Source organism: Agelaius phoeniceus, chromosome 2 (genome assembly GCF_051311805.1).
Source record: "Agelaius phoeniceus isolate bAgePho1 chromosome 2, bAgePho1.hap1, whole genome shotgun sequence".
Lineage (NCBI taxonomy): Eukaryota > Metazoa > Chordata > Aves > Passeriformes > Icteridae > Agelaius > Agelaius phoeniceus.
The window spans coordinates 65,133,101-65,153,983 of record NC_135266.1 but is presented as its reverse complement, the minus strand read 5'-3'; the positions used below and the strand labels follow the sequence as shown (position 1 = coordinate 65,153,983).

The following is a 20,883-nucleotide window of genomic DNA, read 5'->3' as shown; positions in this document are numbered from 1 at the left end:
AACCATGGAAGTCCTGTTACAAGAACTGAGCTAATCAATATGCACCCATAAATGATTATGAAAGATACATTTCTGAGGACTTCCAAATGCACATCGATACACTTTTCAGAAGAAAAAAGATTTGCATTTCAGAAATATGGTCCAGATTAGATCTATGTTTCCATAGGCTGTATGTAATTTTCCTGAAAACAAAGGCAAAGGAGAAACGGAAAAGATGTACAGATTCCTGAGGAGTGTTTTCCTGTCTGAGACATAAAAAGGCCCATGTTTCAAATGAAAAACATCATCATTTAAGACTGCTCCATAAAAAGACAAGTACTATTTGTGTAGGCAGCCCTGGCAAAATTGTCATATATCATGATACAAATATCCTAGGAATAATCAAAACAGGAAAGGTTCATATATGTACCTTTTGTATTAAATTAATATGATCTCATGAAAGCAGTGCTTGTGTAGACACCTACAGTTTGACTATTCTGGCTGAGATGGGTAACAGGCTACTCAGCAACATAAGCAAGGCCTTCTAATTACATTTAATTCTGCCCTTTAAATCAAAACTATATTGTACCCTTTTAGTTACAAAGTGAGACAGTAAAAATAGGATGTGCTTCAAAAACCTGCCTGGTGGAACCACAAGATTTTAACGTGTAAAGCATTTTAAAGCATTTAAAACATTCAGAGGGAAAAAAAAAACTCAACAGAACAATCTGTTTAAGAAAATGTTTTAATTTTTCTTACTTTCTAGTAGCCATTTTCTCATGTGTCTGCTTAAATTCTAAACCAGCAATACAATTTCCCCTCTAGCCTTTTTGTCTGGAAGAAAAACAAAGTCAAAGAAACATCTTGGAAAAGAAAAGCTTGAGAAGGTACCATTATTCTAAACAGGCTGTATTATTATTGCTTAAGTAAGATAATGAAACACTCAGGGTTGGAGGAACAGAGGCTGGCAGTTTACACTAGGCATTTCCTCTCAGGTTTTGTTCTTCCTGCACACGACGTGCCCCCTTGTGGGGAGAGGTTCAGGCCCACAAACCACTGGCCTTCCATGACAGGCTTTTATTGGGCAAAAGAGACAGTTGTCACAAAACAGCTTTTTGCTTCCAAATTTCTCACTTTTCAGTCCCTCCTTAGATATGTGGTGCTCAGTGTACTTGGCATGGATCTCTCCTTTGGGTTGTGGGGAGGATGAAGGAAAGCAGCAACTGTAAGGCTCCTGAAGAGATGACGCCAGGTAACTAAACTGTAATAATAGTGTGGAACTGGTTCCTTCAGCCATGTCAAAGAGAAAAATTTTAGCACCCTCGTGGAGCAGAGGAAAGCTGCCTTAAAGAAAGCTCTGCATGAAAGTTTGCTTGTGACAAGAGTAAGAGGATGGATCCTCTTACTAATCCCCTGGATATAAAGGACATCCTACAAGCCACAGGCATGATCACTGTAGGAATCTCTGCACTGAACTATTGGCAGGACCTTAACTCATGTCTTAACTCATGCTATGGTAACACTGAAATAGTTCTGAAAATATCTTCAGGCTCATATTAAAAGCCTTTTTGCCCTTTCTTGTAATATTGATCTGGTCATCACAACCACAGTGTAGTTACCTGTATGATGTCCTTGCCCATACCTTAAATTAACTTTATTTATTAAAAATAGTCACTTCAAAATGCCAAAGATTCAGGTAATGTGGATCATAAACATCCACTTAACTGTTTTTATCATGACAGATCTTCAAGTAGTGTAGCAACTCCACTGGAGTTATGAAAACCGAGGCTATTATATTGCATTCAGTGTGAACACAGGGTGAAGAATACCAAACAATGATACCTTGTGATTATTAAACACAGGGTGATAGTCTTCTTCCTCCCTTCAATATAGAAAGCATATTAATTTTCACATATGAGAAGTAAGCAAATGAACTGTTTCCCCAAAACATGTAATAGGCTGATGAAACAAACAAATGATCTTTTGTTAGAAGTACAAGATAAAACACAAGCACATTAAAGCACAGAGTCTGGTAAAGTAACAGGAGGCTGCTCCACTCTGCTACAGAAAGGACAGAGAAGGGGCACCCAAAGTGCAACATAAATGGACAGGAAGGAAGATGGCAAGGAAAGAGAAGGGAGGAAGTCTGTGCTAACAATGCTTCTATCTGAGACATTAGTGTAAGACATGACAAAATAAACATGGTAATTTCTAGATTCGCCTGAAATACAACAATCTCTCTTGCAGCAGGTTCTTTCTGTCTCAAATTCTAGATCCCCAAGATCCTCCCTTAGAAAACTGTTAATCACTTCTGGGAGAAGGGATTATTCTACACTAGTTTGTTCCTTATACCTCAGTACACACCAGAGTCCCGTTTCTTATCACTGTGGATACATCTGTCTGCTTTGTTGCTCCAGACATAAGCAAACTGGAGTTGGAGTATGCAGTAACCTGGCTTCTGGGTGCTGACCCTCACAGCACTCTGCAGCAATATTCTCTCCACTTTCACTGGTGTGGAATCTTCTCTTGAAATAAACTACACAGCACATCAAATAAAACTTGAAAAATGAGTGAGTTGTCTTGAGACAATAGACATGCTTCTGACTTTGTGATTTCTATTTCCTTTCAGTTCCACGTAAGACAATTCAGCACTTGAAATACCTGAGAACTGTAAAAGCATTGCAATGTTCATGTCTCTTGCAGTTGACTAACGAAATAAGAATTTTAAAGTCAGTTCTTGGAAGGATTCTGCTCTCTTGTTCAATTATTACATAACAAATTGTACACAAATGCTATTAGCTTTGTGTCAGAAATAAATTTGGGTAGAATCTCAAGCCTTCCACTGAATCATCTCTGCAAAGATGGCCCATCTTTTCAGCAAGAAGCAGCCTAGAAAAAGCAAAAGAAGATGTCCTGTATTACTTGAGGACAACATGGTAACTAAAGTATTAAACACAACAATTATTACCTACCTTTCTTTGGCTAAGAGAACAGACATCCCCACTAGCTTAGCAAACTCATCAGCTGTGAGAGAACCCTTTTCAGATACCTATCAAAAAAACAAATACACAAATAAACAAACCATGGCATTAGAAGAACAACAAAGTTCTTTCAGCTACTGAATCAGGTCTAGCCTTATGAAGTGATAAACTGGTAGAAAATCCCTTGAGAAGAGAATTAATTTGTTTGCTTTTTTAAAAGTACAACTAATTATGATTATTTCCCCTTAAAAATTAAATAATCTCTTCACTGTCCTGGGAAAATTGCTAAGTATAAAAAAGCAAGAGAGAAAAGAGTTAAATCTGTAAAAAAAATCACACGGTACCCATTCCTTTGGAATTTTTTTAAAAGATGCCTTGGAATCAAATGAACTGAAAAATCAGAATAGCTCAGACAGCAGAATACAGTCTCCATCAGTATTTACACAGCAGAACTATCCTAAGTGATTCTGCAAACACTGAAGCCTAGACAAGGAAATAAGAGGCCTGTTGAGGGCAGGTCATCAGTGTAGAAATATGTCATCTCATCTCAGGTGGAAGAGAAGAATTTGAGTTTTATGGCATTTAAAATACACCCACTGCCTAGAGGAAAATCCCCAAACCTTAGTGCTTCACATGACATTATGACATACTAGAGGAGTAACTAAAAGCCAGCATCACATTCAGCTGACATAAAAGACAAGTTCATTTTTGGGACTCAATAAAATTAAGCCTTCTCACACACGTTGGATATGTGGACATTCAAAATACCATATAAATACTACATATGAAGTCTAGATTTATTATTGCCTTGAATTTCCCAGATAAACATGTTTATTCCTTAAAAATTAATTATCCTTCTATTTCTTCATTGCTTTAGATTCAAGCAAAGTTGTAAATCCGGATGTAGTTGCCATTTCCTGCTTCCCACATAACTGGGTGGGGAGGGGTCTATTTTGCATCATTCTCAGCAGTAGTCCTTTTACAGAAACTCAGATTAAATCAGACATAACATGAGATTTTTGGAGGCTAAGAGATCAAATCTGAGTAATGGATGTCAGCTATACAATTGGTGATTAATTATCTTTCCTCCCCAAACCACTACGCTCATCAAGGGTGATGCTGGATTCCTTTGATGTCCGTGTCATTTCCTGTCTTCACCAGCCATTCAAAACCACATCCCTCTCCTGCCTGAAACCCTATGGCTTCCTTTCACATCTCAGAACTCAATGCATAATGTGCAGTAACATTAAATTATGTGTGCTTTTGGCCACAAGTCTGATCTTCCCTTTTCCATACAAGTAGTCTTCCTCAGTTGAAGCCTCTCCCTTCCATTCTTCTATGGAGCCAAAGTTTCATGTTATGAAATAACAGAAAAAAGGCACCTTGGTAATAAATCCACCATCTGCTACTTTTTGCAGTTGACTTCCTTTGTTATCAAGAAAGGTTTTTCTTTTCAAAGACATAAGCACTCTTACTGAAGACAAAAAAAATCATTAGAAACCAAAAATAATGAGAAAAAAAGCCCTAAAATGGTCTTAGTATTTTTCTACACATTTAAGAAAATAAACTGAAAATATTAATGTATAGTGAAAAATTTAAGCATTTTAATGTTGTTAATTTAGAATGGAGTCTTTTAAATCACTGTAAACATTTATCTTATCTATTTCTTTTATCTAAAAGTCTTTCTGTGAACAAAAGCTTTATGGTGACAACCATGCATTGTGTCAAGTGAGGAGGTGTCTGTGATAGCTCTACTTTTTCTCAACTGCCTCCTCTTTAACTTTGGATACACTGGATCAGCCTTTTCTCAAATGTATGAACATCAAAAAATTACATTCCACTCAGAAAGACATGGAAAAATGTAACAAAATACGGGGTAACAGGACTGTATAGTGTCCAGAGGCAGCACAACCACAAAGGTTTATGACACTGAGCAATTCATAGTATTATTTTACCTGATGAGGCTGGCTTAATTCTATACACACAGCTCTCCCACTGAGTGCTCTTCACAGCAGCAAACTTGGTACACATACTTGGTACTGCTCTATGAAATAAACCCAACCCAAACAACTACCTACATCAACATTTAAGAGCTGTTTCCACTGCCTTCAAGCAGTACAGTGTCTGAAGTCCACTTCTGTTTAATTAGGTGCTCAATAAATGCCATGAATTTCAGTCTACAGTGGAAAAGATTTGGAGGAAGGCTGAAGGTTAATGAAGTTTGAAAAGAGATAGAAAAGTGATTTATTCCTTAAAGAGAAAGTTGTGACTAAGATTATTGCCTGCACAGAACTTTGAAGTTGAGGAGTGCTATTTAAATATTTCTTTTAGAAGATACGGAGCGGAATGCTTTGTATTTGAAACCTCAAGAGGAAATCCCATACCTCAAGTTTTTTACCTAATGTGTTTAAATTTCCCTAGCATGGTCAGAACACTGAAGGAAATGAAGTACACTTACTGTCTCTAAGGCAGCAGCTACCATTTCCTCTTCGTTATGAGACTGGAGTTCAATCACCATCACACCACTATCAAATATCCGAAGCCTAAAATCAAAAAAGAGAGGCAAAGTGCACATTGCTTATGGTAACATTTCTAATGCATCCACATCTATAACCACTTTACAAAAGGGGAAAAAAATCCCCCCAAACCCAAGCAAGCTCTCTAAGATGAACTTAAGCTTAACAGCATATTCAAAATCTGAAGAGACAGAAAAGAGCAGGGCATATGTCTGGTCTTGGTTAAACCCTTTTCCAGTCTGAAAAAATTCTAAGTGAAAAAAATAACATCTTCCTAGCTAAAAATTAATGTTTTAATGTAGAGTGGATGTTGGTGCATATGGCAGCATCCTTTGAGCAAATAATGACTTTGTTAAAATACCCACAACAACGACAAAAAATTCTACTTCAAGTAAAAATTAAATCATCATGGTCTGACCTGTGAGTGCCATGCTTTATAAATAAATCTGTAAAGCTCTTACCTTAGTGGTAATTTCAGTGATTCCAGCATTTTACAGGCATTTACTAAATCTTCTGGTGACAGCAACTATTAAAATAGTAAAACATATTTATTTACAGCTTGCATTTCAGGCGTATAGTATAACATCAAAACAAAGTTTTAGTAGCTGAAGCTAAAAAATACACCAGGCTACACTTATTGTTAATCCTTTTTCCTTTCTGTTGTGCAGTCTATTTTCTTGGCTTCTATGCTCCTTTCTGTTCCCTTGCTATGTATTCTATAATAATCTTCCTTGCCTTGTTCACAGAAAGAATTGCTGTATTTTGTTAAAAAAATTCCCAGAACATTCACCATTCTTTAGTAGTTTCTGACCTTTAAGTTTTTTTTCCAGATAAGTATGGATTTCCCCTTTTACAGGGTATCATAAAAAGCAGCATATGTTATTACTACTTGTAAAGGATACATAAGTATTACAAAGAAAAACGAGAAGGAGAAAGATAAAACCCCTCTAATTTTAATAAAGAGCTGATCACATTGTGTTGTAGACAAGTAGAATGAGCCATTGGTAGGGAACATTTTTACCCTTTAATGTCCTTATAACTGAAGTCCTGTTCTAACACTGGGACCCAGAGCAGTGTCTCACCTCCAGCCCTCGAGCACGATTCACCAGGCAGTACACTTCTGTCAGAGACATGATCCCCCCTCGCTCCTGTGTTAACGAGCACAAGACTGGTGAGAGAAACAGCCCAGGAACCTCATCATCTCTACTTGCAGGTGCTGATTAAACAGGTAAAACAGACGGGCTAAATGATGGGCCCCACTGGAAAAAAAACTAAAGAGGCATGTTGTACCTTTCACTAATCATTTTAAAATGCAAAATAGTGACACTACACCCAAGGACCATGAATTACTTTGATTTTAAGCCAGAGAATAAATCATAGGAACAAGGAATTTCAATATATTAAATCTATCAGTCAGTTTACTGTTTTTACTTTTCAAAAAAACTCAGTTTTCCATTCTGATCACAGTAGGTAGCATGTACCTTTCACAAAAATACTGTAGTATATATGCTTTTTAGGAAGAACATAGCCTTATAAGTTGCAATATGAAATTTAACTGTTTGGTGAGAAACCTGTAATCTATAATATCTTGAGATAAATTAAAACAGGAGATACTACTATGGGCTGGTAATCTATTTAATAATTCTGTCCTATATTTGCAAAATATATAAATTTTAGGCAGTTTAAAAAGATTCATTACTTTTATTTTCAGTCAGTGTCATTTCACTCTTTCTTTAAAAAAATGAAATATTCTACAGCAAGGGATGAATACAGAGCTATTCAAATACAAGAAAGACCACTTGAATAATTTTCTAAATCTCATCAACATTTTGCAAATCAGAAGTTGATGCCATTAGTCCAAAGAAAAATTCATACTGAACTTTTTTATTCAAAAAGGCAATATATATTCCTCCCATTAACATTGAATAGGAGGCTGTGCTGCTAAATCTGCTTTAAAAAGAGGCAGACTACTACAGCCAAAACACATTTACATCAAAATTCAGCAACACATGGAAAATGCTGGTGTAAGATGTGGTGCTTTACCTCTAAGGGTGTCTGCAGGATTCCAGCTAGTTGCTTTGCTAGTTGCATGTGGTACTGTGTACCAGATCCATACGTTTCCCTCGTAACTGGATTAGCTATACCCATACTCAGTAGGTAGGACTTGAACCTAATGGTCTGAACAAGCAAACAAATAAATAAATTTAAAAGTACATCAGCTAATGAGTGATTCTGGTTTTTAAAAATCTTTGATTTTATTACTATAACAATATTTTGGTGAATAAATCCCTCAGTTTACTACAAATAAAGTTAATTACTAGGCAAAGAGAAAGCAAAACTTTGCACTATTTATTTTTGACCAGCACAGTTAAAGAAAGAGAAAAATTTATACAAAAGCAGCTAAATCATTGCTTTTAAGCAGGGTTAAAAGAAAAGTTAACACTAAGCAAGTAAACTCTACACCAAGTATAAGGGACTAAACACAACAAAATCAACCAGCAAGGGTTTTTATTAACACTACATTATTAAACAGATAGCTTTTTGCTTTTCATAGGAACATTTTTGTAGAATTTAAAAACTAAATTAATTTACCTCATCCTCAGTGATGTCACCTTGCTTTTCTTTAATCTTGTTGGCTATTGACTTGGATAATTCCACCATTTCCTTAGCCTATCAAGAAACATACACAGATAAGTCAACTTCCAGCACAAGAGAAAAAAGTGTGCTTAAAACTGAGAAAACAAGCCTAAGTCTACTTGGCCAAGTGACACATGCCATTCATCCATACCTTCTCCATTAGTTTGCTAAGGTCCTCAAAAGCCTGAAATGAAAAGGAGACAATGCAGATCAGTATAATTACATCATTCAGTTTTATGGACACACCTTTTGTCCACCTAACCAAGCTATTCATAAGAGCTGCTGCCCCTTTAGATGAGTATGTTACAAAAGGAGATACCACACCTCATTTGTTCATACAACTGTTTTACAGCATGTCTTATAATTGAAATAAACAACAAAGGAGAGAATCAAACAACCACATACTTTTCCAGTATATGAACAGAATTTCAGTATGATTTATGATGTCCATGTGATAGGAAGGGACAATGAGATGCTGAGTTGAAGAAAAGATTAAACTCTCCAGATTTATTATGCTCTCTGTAAGGTGGGGGAAGGTTTATTCCAACAATTAACCATCACTCAAGGAGATCTGTTGTTTCTGGCCAGCTACAAGACAGCTGTAAAGCTACAGATGGTACTCCTCCTGACAAGACAACTTTAATCAGTGAATGTTACTTAATTAGTAAGAAACACTCATTTCAAATGAGCAAGAAAGAGGATATCTGAGGTACAAAACCTCGGAAACGTGTGGCAACATCTTGTCATTTAAGTACTCCAATAAAATGCTATGGTCTCAAATACAACAACTCTCTAACAACCCACAAAGGGTTTTTAGGCTTAAATAAAACATACTTTAAAAACAGCTGAAGGTTTACTGAAATTCCAAACTTTTAGTAATTATAAACTAGCATTAAAAAAAATCATGTTAAAAAAAAAGGGAGCTAGCAACTCCATTAATGGAACTGTATTATAAAGCAACCCTCTTTTCTCCCACCCTCATCAGCACACATTCATTCAGCCTCCTCACTACTCTCAAATACATGACAACATGTCCAGATGATCAACCTTTTCAAAAAACCTTTTTTTGGTATGAGAAAAATTCCTGAACCTTTTAATCTAAAGTTTGCCTTACAGCAGCCCCAAAGCCCTCCAGCCTCAAGTAAAGTAGGTTCAGTTACACTGTCAAATAGCCAGAGAGACATCCCCAAAGCCCCAAAGCTCTCCAGCCTCAAGTAAAGTAGGTTCAGTTACACTGTCAAATAGCCAGAGAGACATCTTGCCTACAGCTTCTAGCCACTGCCTCTATGTCATTTCTGCCTTACTCTGACTAATCCCCCACTAGAAAGACACACTTTAGCAGGGTTTTTGCAGGAAGACCCCATTGTTCCCATATACTTTTAGGTGCCTTATGTAGAAGCTTATTGGTCAGAGATTCAACATGCAAAGACCAAAAGGAGATGCCTCTAGAAAGAGACAAGGTTTGCTTTTCACCTCCTGATAGTGCCAGGGTTTCTCTACTGACTGGACAAGTTTAGCCCCCTAACACTTGGTATCTGAGTTAGATATCCAAAATTAGGTAGTCCACAGGGAGAAAAGAAAATATGTCACTATATAACAATAATTTACCACTAAGAAAACAAAAGCTTCTATTTGGAATACTTCTTCTTACTCCCTAATCTGCCAAACTGAATAATTTACAATAGATTTCCCAATCTCTAGTGTAAATCAAAGTCCTGCTACTCTACTTGTATATGATATCAACAATAAGTTTTCTGACAGGGCTTTTCCCAGCTTGTTTCTAATCTCTATACCTGCATGAAAACAACATTCATCAAAAGAACCCCTGATTTAGCTAAATAAACAGTATGCTGTGTCTAACTCCTCCTCTGCCTGACTCACCCAGGGCAGGCCTGGAAACAAAGGGGAATGTGCACACACCTAACAGGAACTTCCTCAGATAAACAAAAGGCTAAAGAACTGGATTCTTATCAGCACTGAACAGCAGATGCAGGAAGCCTTTTCCTGGAAGCCAGGGCACCATTTTTTAAATTAAGTCATTTATAATATTTAAAGCTGGAGGAAGGCAGGATTTTACAAGTCATGGTTTTCCTCTGCTCACACAACATGTATAAATGGATTTCTTTTACTCTCAGACAAAGCTACTAAAGGAAAAAATATGCAGACAATGCCTTTTGAACTATATACCCACGCATGTAACCACAATACCTTTTGAACTACACACAAAACTTCATTCAGTACATTCCTCACAGACAGAAACCAAGAAAGTTTAATGCTCCCAGCATCTGAAACAGCACGTGGCCTGCAAAGGCATTCTAATTTTCATAAGTATTAGAGAAGGGAATGCCTTTTTCTTGTGGCACACTGAATCCCACAAAGCTTTGCCACAAGAACAAATCTGCTGCATGTAGTTTATGAATACTTTTGTATTAATCTCTACTAACAAGACAGAATCAGACTATTTCTGAAGGTATTGCTCTCAGGTATATATGAAGAAATTAAATGCCTCTGCTGTCCATTAGTATTGATATCTGGAATTCAACTATTGTGCTGGTTCTATGGAAAAGAATGATCTCCATCTAGGCCAGGTATTTTGCAAAGTACTTAGAACAGCTTGTCGATGCCTGGACTGCAAATCATTGTAATTATAAGCCTAAATGTAACATCTAAAAACCTGACTATAAGAGGAAAATCTAGCTTCATCACAGTTATGTGCAGACACTTGGATCAGCATATTCTGCTTAATATATATTAAATTTTTAATTGAAACCAAAATTAGTTTAATAAATACACACTGTTGGTTTCAAAGAACAATCTTCTTGAAAGGAATTGTTTAAATGAAGAACCTTTACATATATTGGTAAGCAAGTTAAATGAAATAAATAACTGTACACTCTTAATAAATTCAGATTTCTCAACAAGAACAGTAAATAGTCTCAGCTGTCCCTAAAAGAAAGTGTGAATGAATGTAAATAGCTCAGGCAGGTGGTTGACCTTGAAACTTCAAAAGTACCTACCTCGGAAATGTTTTTGTCAGTCTCTTTTCTTTTTTCTTCTAATTTCCTTTCAATACCTACAATTCCTACAGCCCTTATTCTTCCTGCCTAAAAAAAAAAAATAACAAAAAACAAAAACAAAACAACAACAAAAAACCAACAACAAAAACAAAACAAAAAAAAACAACAAGGAAAGAGTCAAAATAGGAAATGCCAAGTTTTCTCATTTGCCTCACTGTGAAAATTAGAGGACCAGAAAAATTCCCCCAAACATCAGATATCATTGATACAATATTTCATGCATTTCTTGACAGTAATTTTCAAAATCATTGTTAAAAAATAAGAAATGTGAACCATGTATGAATTTGCTGTACTAGACAAGTAATGATATTGATAGTATATTTGAAGCTATTAATATGGCTTAATATCCAGACTAAGTATTGCAGCTCATCTCAATTCTAGCCTCTCAAGTCCATGTGAACATCCATACTAGAGCTGTGGAAATGCCTGAGTGTATTACTTCAAGAAATCCAGTCTGAAGAAACAGAAACATAGACACATAATGCTAAGTACAGTCTCATTTACCTTCCTCAGAGGTATTAGAATGTGGGTGATGGTGAAACTTTTACCAGATGCCAAATGTGTTCTAGAAAGGCTGGTACCTAAGTGGCAGCAGTGCCAGGCCTCTCACCTCTGACTGCAAAGCTTAGCATTGGTGTTAAAGAGTTGCTAAGACATAAGTAGTGGTACAGCATTTTGATTAGATTCTTCATGCATTACTCCAAATGCAGCTGTCCCTATAGGTAGTACATTTACCAGAGGGGACATGCATAATTTCATATTGAACAATCTTTAAATCATCCTATTTCACTCATACAATACTATATATTCATATATTCAGCACATTAATATATAGAAACAACACCTACATGTTTATCAGTGTTAATAACTTAGAAGTATGTAGGCAGATAAACCTTATTTAACATATGACATTCTCCCTAACAACTGTCCATTTAGAATACACATTTAAATCAAATATATATTGGTTTCAAAGAGTTATATAAAAGTCACATGTTACATATTTGACTTCCAGCCACAAAAAAATAAACCAGGAATCACAATAAAGACAAAAAATTTTCCAGCTTCATTGGACCTCACATGCTGAATAAAAATATGTGCAAATAAACATTGAATTTTCACAATTATGTGTGTTTGTGCCTAACTAAAACAAACAAAAAAAAAGGAGCTCATTATCTAAGCATACTCAAGAAAGAGAGGCTACTGTGTTCTATCAGGTGAAAAATGCAAAGGACAAACTAATTTACGCCAGTGAAAAAACAGGCAAACAAAAGCTGAATTCCTGCACAGGCCCATGATGTTGGTTAGAGTTACATGCTGGATGTGTTATATGGGGGTGGCAAGAAGTGACAGTAAGAGATTACACACAGATCCTGCTCAGAAGCTCTGCACATACCTGTGAATCCTTGTTAACTTGCATGGCCTGACCAGTGGGCATGCTCTCCCATCTCCTTTGTGTGATTTCTTCTGATAATCGTCTGTAGAACTGCAAACATTAAATTAGTGACAACAGACATTAAATTAGTGACAACAGACATTTCATGAACTGTGCAGAGTACCTCTGTGTACTTTTAGCATCTTGCTGATGAAATGAACTTCACAATGTATGGAGACAAAACATGACAACACCTACACAACTCATTATATGGAAATTCTTGATGTCCAGCCTTTGAAAGCATTCATATTAGAAGAGGAGCCATGCAGTCACTAAGTACTTCCATTGTAAAATATTTCTTCAGATATTCGAAATGTCCCAAGCCATGTTAAATGTTGAGGTATACTCAAAGGCATGTTTTTAAAGGAAGGAAAGCTGAGCAATCCAATTGCTATTGATCTGCTAATTCAACAATATAAAAACAACCACAGAGATCAATTACACCAATTTGTTTATTGCTAATACCAGAAGGTGGCATTAGGTAATACTAAGTGTGTCCCACTGACCAATATCCAGAAAGAAAATCTATTCCACCCTTTTCATTGTTCAGGTTCACAGAAAAGCATTCTGAAGTCATAAAGAAAGGCTGGGGTTTAATTGATGTCCTAGGCAATCAGTAAGCAGAGTAAGTTTGATTTTCAGACACAACATTAAAATAAATATGATTATGATCGCGAAAAACACACATTTATACTATGCATAAACCTACAATCATCATAATCTGAAAACTGCTTACAAAGAAATGAAAGTGAGTTTGATCAAGCACATGCATTTTTAAGACATTTCTAACTAATTTGAGTTGCAAATCTTATTTTCTGCAGTGAACGGGTACAGCTTTTTCCACAGCACAAAGTTAAAGTTCTCAGTCTCGTCAAATGAGGATCTTCCACTGTGAAATTTCTTTACAGAGTGCAATTTCTTAGGTTTTTAGGATGAGCTTTCTTTTAAGAATATATTAAATTTTTCTTAGAATGCTCAAAGCCTTTGGGATTTAGTATAGGTTAAAAAAAAATTATACAGTGTAAAATGAACAAAAGTTCTGAGGAAAGAAAAGGTGTTTCAACAATAAAATTAGAGAGAAAATTAGTAGTAAGTTGTATGATGCCTATTTAATAGAGGGTTAGGTAAAAAGAAATATCTTTTACTCTGTTAAACATTTAACAGATTTCAGAGATGTCATTTTGGAAAATCCCATGTTCAATTTAATAGATTAGCAAAGGAAATATATGATTATACTAAACACCCTAAAATAAGGACTAGCCCAGTAATGCCTCTTGACATTTCTGGAACTCTATGTGCAGTATTTAATGACAGTATAGAACATGGGAGGCTCATAGTGTTTGTGTCCCAAAAGGATGTATTGAAAAAGCTCCACCTCAAAAGTAAACATGGAAAGATCATGGGAAATTATCACTAACACAGCAAGAGGAGAAAAGCATGTCCAAAGACCTGATTGTGCTTGGCATCCATGGTACAAACTTACCTCAATCTGCCCATGTTCCTTGAAAGAAAGCTTGACATAGGAATATTTGCTGCTTTGAAACGGACCAGGCTCTTTGTTTGAAGAAGCAGGATGAAGATGAACTACTATTTTGGCACTATGGAGAAGGAAAGAGAAGATATTTCTGTAATATTTATAAATATTATAAATAAACTATTTCTGCATCAAAGTTAGCCATTTCATCAAAATCTCTATTAACTATCTCACATAAGAGCTAAAGATCATCAAAGAATGCTTATATTTATGCATCAACATTTAAATGTTTTGATGAAGTAGATCTTAAAAACTACAACATAAAAACTATAACAGCCTCTAAAGCGAAAACATTTTACAAATTTAAAATGTACTTACCATCAATCCTTTAGAAATGAACATAAAAAATTTTAAAAATTCAAGCAATAATTAAAAAAAAACCTTTTAGTTAGGATAAAAACTATCAAGTTGTAATTTAATTTGGCATTAGTTATTGCAGGTCAAAAGCCAAGATATGTTTTTTCCTGTGTCAAAGCTACCTTTGACACAGGAAAACAAAAGGTGTCAATATTATATGTAACCTATTTGACTTCTATATGTCACTTGTGGACACTGTGTGTGAACTTATCTAAAACCAACATTCAAAGCCAACATGCATGAAAATAACAGTCTAAAACGACACCCACTACCAAAACAAACCTTGGGAGAGCATGATTTTAGGAAAATTAACCGACTGCTATCACAACATGACTGCAAGTCCTCCATTCCCATCTCATTTTACTGATAATCTTTGCACTGGTCTTTACTTACTTCTCCAGCATTAATGAATAAACTGATTTCTTCTGAATATCTCCAGCATATTACCTTGCCAGTCTGACTGTAGGCTGCAAGCGGATGTTAATTGTGGATGTATTTCTCCAGCCAAAATTTTTTCTCTCTTTAGAAACTTAAAATCATAGAATTGTTTATGTCAGAAAGGACCTCTAAAATCATCAGTAGTGATTACATGACAGTTAACAAATTACATCAGTCATGACTCTCTTGCACATTTGACCTTCCTCAGTGGTCCTTGTGACTGTCAGGATGGAAACTTAAGATTGCACACGGAACCTATTATGGATTAATCTACAATATTGGGCATCTCACATAACATGCATGTGAAAGGATCCATCTGAAAAAGACAATGAGGATGGCCATACCTCTTTCCTATCCCAGCTGCTTGCTCTTCAATAAACACAATCTGAGACAGAGGTACGGCAATGCAGCACTCCTGCAATAAACACCACAAACACAGGTGAATTAAACCATATCCTGTTTATTCACTCTCTAAACCCAAGTGTTCTCTTTCTCCATTTCACAAACAGTATGGATATTTACAGGTGCTGCCTGAAGCACTCTATGTGAAATATGATGGTAGCAACAGAAACAATGTATTACAGTGAAATATATGTAGAAAAACAACAACAACAAAAAAAACCCACAAAAACCCAACAACTGAGTTCTAGTTAATTAAAAAACCCAACAAATTTAAGTGTCAATGTGTCAACTTTAAAAACCTCAAGCTAGATTCATAGAAGGGACTATGAGATTTAACAAATCTTTGGGTCTCAGGTAAAAATTTAAAGACTAAAATTTGCACACTACTGCACCTCATCTCTGCAGGTGTACAATATTCACGTGTTCTTGACATTTTCATACTGATGTTACTTTGGGAGCTAAAAAAATATCCAAACCAATCATACTTTTTAAATGCTGAATATCTAAAATCTACACTATTGTCTGAATGCAATAGGAATTTTTCCATCCATCCTACAGTGAAGGAGTGCTTAATCCAGCAGTTGATGCATCTCACCACACATTTATTGGACTGTGCTTTAAACCAAACAAAGAGCAAGAAACAAGGCTGTATCCATCTATTGGAAACTAACCTATCCCAGGCTAAACTTTCTACATGCATTTGAGACAGAAATTGCTATGGGAATGATTCAAAACATCTAATAAGGTGCCTGGTCTTGTTTTGGTGAACATCCTTTGAGGAACATCATCTCCCACACAACACCTTGGGGAGTGACAGTCAGACAGAATGCAGGAAACACAGGTTGCATTCCCCCTCTGAACTTCTCTCTTCCACCTGCCACTTCTAGCACCAGTTTACAATAGACACTGTTACAGGGCCCTCTCAATCCTTACTACCAAAACTGTTCCTCTTTGTATGGAGTAATTAAATACCCATTAAATTTGAGAGCAGGGAAGTATACATGCAGGAACTCCAAATATTCAGTAAATCTCTTATTGGGAAACAACCTGGGTTGTACTTCCTTTTCTAAAAACTCTTAATGCAAGCTATCTAGGCTCTTCTATGACTCTAGTTTTTAAAGCCATTACAAACAGCTAATGTTTGTAAAACAGCCACAAACTTCTGGACACTTTAAAAGATAGGCAAGATGATACTTCCGTTTAAAAAAAGGTTTTGAAAATGACAAAAAGAGTTCAACTATACATAGTATGTGCACTGTCAAAGTCACTGATTAGTTTAGTTCCAAGATAAAAAGTTATGAACAAATTTTAAGTACAAGAACTAAGAATCACCCTTTCCTGATGAGAGATGCTACAGGAAGGGACACCAAAAATGTGTTAAATATGCTGTGTGTTTATTTGAATTTTGTTTTCCAATGCCTCATGCTCACATTATGCATGATTTTATAATTTAAAAATTTGTACAAATCTAGCATTGTAACAAACTTTACAGAATTCCTTTTTTTGTTTTTTTAAACAGTTTAACTGCAGATGGCATGTAAGAACAGCAGCTATAGGACCCAAGTGTCTGTTTCTGTAAGATATGTTAACCTAATGACACGGGCCCCATTAAGTATTATACATTGCTGACACAAAACGAAAGGGACTCTACAAATTTTTTCTAGGTGAGCTAGCTAAGGTTTCTAAGTCTGATGTTAAACCACAGCTGAGCTTAGACAACAGCTTACCAAGACAACAAAAGGGCACCATGCTCCCTATGTTTCAATACTGAGAGCTTGAAAATTAATCAGCTTTATTTACGCCACTAACAAAGTTAATTACATCTCCCAACCAGAACGGGGTAATTTTTGCCCATCTCCGGGCCACATTTCTGTCCCTTGTGTTAATCAAGCCTGAGCTTTTCAGAATCTTTGCTGAGTTAAATTAGTTAAAATAAAATTATTTTTCTTCTTCTCCAAGGTTTTCCTCTGCTGATTTAACAAATTTAATGACCTTGGAAGAATACAAGAAATCACATGGCCTAGGAGCAGATGGAAAAATCAGGGAAAAGAGACCAATGTAATCTTTTTGTTGGAAAGGAGAGCATGGATTTCTAAGACTTGATGAAGCCATAATGCCCAATGTTACTGCAAGCATGCAAAAAGTCCAAGTGACAAGATTAGACAGAGTGGCTGCTGTAGTACATGCTCAGCTCTCAAAAAGTGATGCTGATGAAGAAATATAAGGTGATTAACACAGAGTTTAGCACGTTATCTCATGTGATAATGTGATGGCTGGGCAAAAAAGCCCCATGTTAATTTATACAGAGCAGCTCCTGGTCTGGACAATCAAGCCCCAATATGTGTAACAGTAAACCCACCATGGGTAACAGCTCTTTAAACATTTTGAAAAAATGTGTATTAAAAACAGGCCTACAGTTCCAGCAAAGAATCCCTAAAGAAAACATCATACTACTCTGCCAAATTAAGAAGATCCTTGGTGACACTGTCTTCAGAGTGCTCTTAGTAGCTCCCTGCTTTGAAGCAAGGATGTGGTATCTGCTAGGGGTCAGCCTTTGAATGTGAGAGGTGCTTCAGCTGCCCTTGCACAAAAGCAATTCCACTGGAATACAATTTGCTTTTGAAAAGCTGTCATCTGAACGTGCTCCATCTAAACTTTGACTTCCAAGGTTAAAATTATCAATTATTGTGTCGAAAACAAGCATAATCCAGCCTGGTCTGAGAAAGACTTCTCCTCCAATTGCATCTGTGTAGTGGTGTCCATTGTCACAGTCTATGCTTAGAGCTTTATGTGTTTGTGGTCTCTTTCTCCCACTTCCAGCCTGCACTCCCAGGCTGTGGTTGATGGCACAAAGCATTCAGCAGCTTTACTGCAGTTACCACACTGTAGTTCTGGCAGGGCCATTTAACTGGTGACCAGCTGTCCACAGCAGTGCAGTAAAAGTTCTGGCTGATTGAAAGGATGGCTCATGGCAGGAACAGGCAGCTGGGAGGGCAACATGTGTGCAAAACAACACCACCACCAAACACATCCTGTTATCAAATCATAGTCCGGGACTATATGGTGGGAGCACAATATATGATGGGGCTTGGACTTGAAACCAACAAGAAAGAAAAGGCTTTACTAGACAAGGAGCACAGGAGAGAACTTCATATTATGATTTGCCTGACACATTCAATTTCAGTTTTTCAAACTCAGTATTTTTTAGTGCATGACACCAGGCTCTTTTCTCCTTTATTTCTGTGCAGTCAAAAAGAAAAATTTATAGGATACATTCCTATCCCTCCTCATGTCTGCATGATTATTTTATTAAAGCAGGACTGGATGAAAGAACACTACATAATCTCCTTTCTGTTGAGAGCCAAAAAGTGGACTATACTTGTAAAACAAAACACACATAAAGGCAGGAATAATCCCCTCTCTGTGTACAGGCTTTTCATTGCATGCTACTTGTTTATTAGGAAATGTACAACTGAATGGTTGGGACTTACATGATTCTTCTGATCCCTCCAGATCAGTCTGTGTGTGCTCAGCAGTAAAACTCCACTATCAAATTTCACCTGGGCAGGAAAAATAAAACAGATCAACAACACATTGAACCAGTAAGTTACATAAATACTGGTATTGGAAACATTACACCTTACCACAACACAGCAATCAGATTTAACAAGCCAGTATTTTGAGAACACTCCCTTTTTTCCAGAAAACAAAATACATGAAGTTTAGGAAACAATGGAGAAAAATAGTATAAAAGGATTTGATGGATAAACACCAACTTCCTTCTTCAAATGTATAAACTTTCCCCCCAGAAATCCTGAGGGATCCTCCCGCCATATAATCTGCAAGATATATTAAAGTTCCTAAATGTATTTTAAACAGGGCTATTGGCTGTGGAACATTCCCTGTATGCTGACAAAGAAGGTAGAAGCTATGCAAAAAGGCAAAGCAACCCAATAAAAAGATGCTGCACACAGTCTGAAATCTTCCATCCTATCACACAGGAATATTGCTTCTATCTGTGCTGCTGTTGAAAAGCTCTTTACTTATCAGACAGCAAAAACTGTACCTGAAAAATCTGCATTAGCAAATTGCTTCCTACTTGTAAAGTCGGAGGCACGTGTTCACAGCTTTTTGTGAGGGCATGCAATTACCATGGTGTACAAAAAAGGAGAGACCAAGATTCAGTCCCACAGTGAAGTGAAGCAATGAGCAGCACGGGTCAGAAAAGAGGAGAGGGTATGTCAGCACCCAGGATGGCTCAAGTGTGAATTGTGCGTCCTGCCCTGTACCACACCAAAGCTCAGCCCTATACAGGAGTGACAGCCTGAGCACAGTGACACTGCCTACACACACCCTGTGGGGGTCCCAACCCTCACCCCATGTCACACACACTGTCCAAGGCCTTTCTCTCAGAATGAATTAAGTTGGAAACGTTCTCTGAGATCATCGGGTCCAACCTATGACCCAAAATCCCCGTGTCAACCAGACCATGGCCTTGAGCGCCATGTCCAGTCCTTCCTCAAACAGCTCCAAGGATGGTGATTCCACCACCTCCCAGGGCAGTCCATTCCAATGCCTAATAACCCCTTCTGTCAAGAAATTCTTTAATGGCCAATCTAAACTTTCCCTAGCACAGCTTAAGGTTACTTCCTCTTTTCCTGTCACTTGTTGCCTGGAAGAAAAGACCGACCCTGACTTGGCTCCACCCTTCTTTCAGGCAGCTGCAGAGAGCAGTAAAGTCCCCCCAGAGCCTACTCTTCTCCAGGCTAAACAATCCCAGCCCCTTCAGCTGCTCTCCCTACGTCTTGTGCTCCAGACCCTTCCCCAGCTCCGCTCCAGCTGTCGATGTCTGTTCGGAGCTAAGGGGCCCGGAACTGAACACAGGATTCGGGGCGCGGCCTCACCAGTGGGGAGCACAGGAGGACAATCCTTGCCTCGGTCCTGCTTCCCACACTATGGCTGATACAGGCTAGGATGCCATTGGCCTTCTTGGCTACCTGGGCACACTGCTGGTTCGCGTTGAGCTGTCAACCAGCACAGCCCCTCGAAGCCTGCAACTCCGCCCTAATCTCCCCAAAGAGACAAACCCTGCCAGACCCTAGCACAGAACGTCCTCCCACCCCCCCAGTCGATGCTCCGCCTGCAGCCCAAGCCCTTCACACACTTTGCATCGCGTCTCTCACCCAACACGGCCCGCACTCACAGCCCTGCCCTCCCCCCTTGCCTAGGGCCCGCTGCCGCGTCCTTTACCCTCCTCCCCGCCCCGGCCACGCCGCCAGGCCGCGCGCGGAGCGGCTCCAGCTCCCGTCACCTTCTCCTCCCCGTCGCTGAGGCGCACGCCGCGCTGCTGGATCACCAGCGTCTCTCCCAGCTCCAGCAGCCCGGTGGTCCACGAGAACCTGTCCATGGCCGCCTTCCCCTCCCGCACGGAGCCGCGGCCGCTGGGCGTGCAAGTACCGTGCGCGGCTGACCCGCACCCTCTAGCGGCGGCGCGGGGAGCGGCCGCCATGTTCTGCCCCGGGGGGCGGCG

At 37.9% G+C, this 20,883-nt stretch overlaps 1 protein-coding gene across 1 annotated transcript; it reads right to left on the bottom strand.

Annotated features, from left to right (window-relative positions):
- Nucleotides 1-706: 706 nt before the first annotated feature.
- On the bottom strand, nt 707-20,872 carry VPS36 (vacuolar protein sorting 36 homolog). The gene is made up of 14 exons (XM_054654561.2): nt 20,665-20,872; nt 18,845-18,913; nt 15,296-15,366; nt 14,106-14,220; nt 12,584-12,673; nt 11,131-11,217; nt 8,265-8,297; nt 8,069-8,146; nt 7,520-7,654; nt 6,559-6,624; nt 5,938-6,002; nt 5,419-5,503; nt 2,952-3,028; nt 707-2,868 (listed from the first exon to the last, which is right to left on the bottom strand). Exons 1-14 carry the CDS (start codon nt 20,860-20,862, stop codon nt 2,775-2,777), a joined length of 1,263 nt encoding a protein of 420 aa, XP_054510536.2. The 5' UTR covers nt 20,863-20,872; the 3' UTR covers nt 707-2,774.
- Nucleotides 20,873-20,883: the final 11 nt, after the last annotated feature.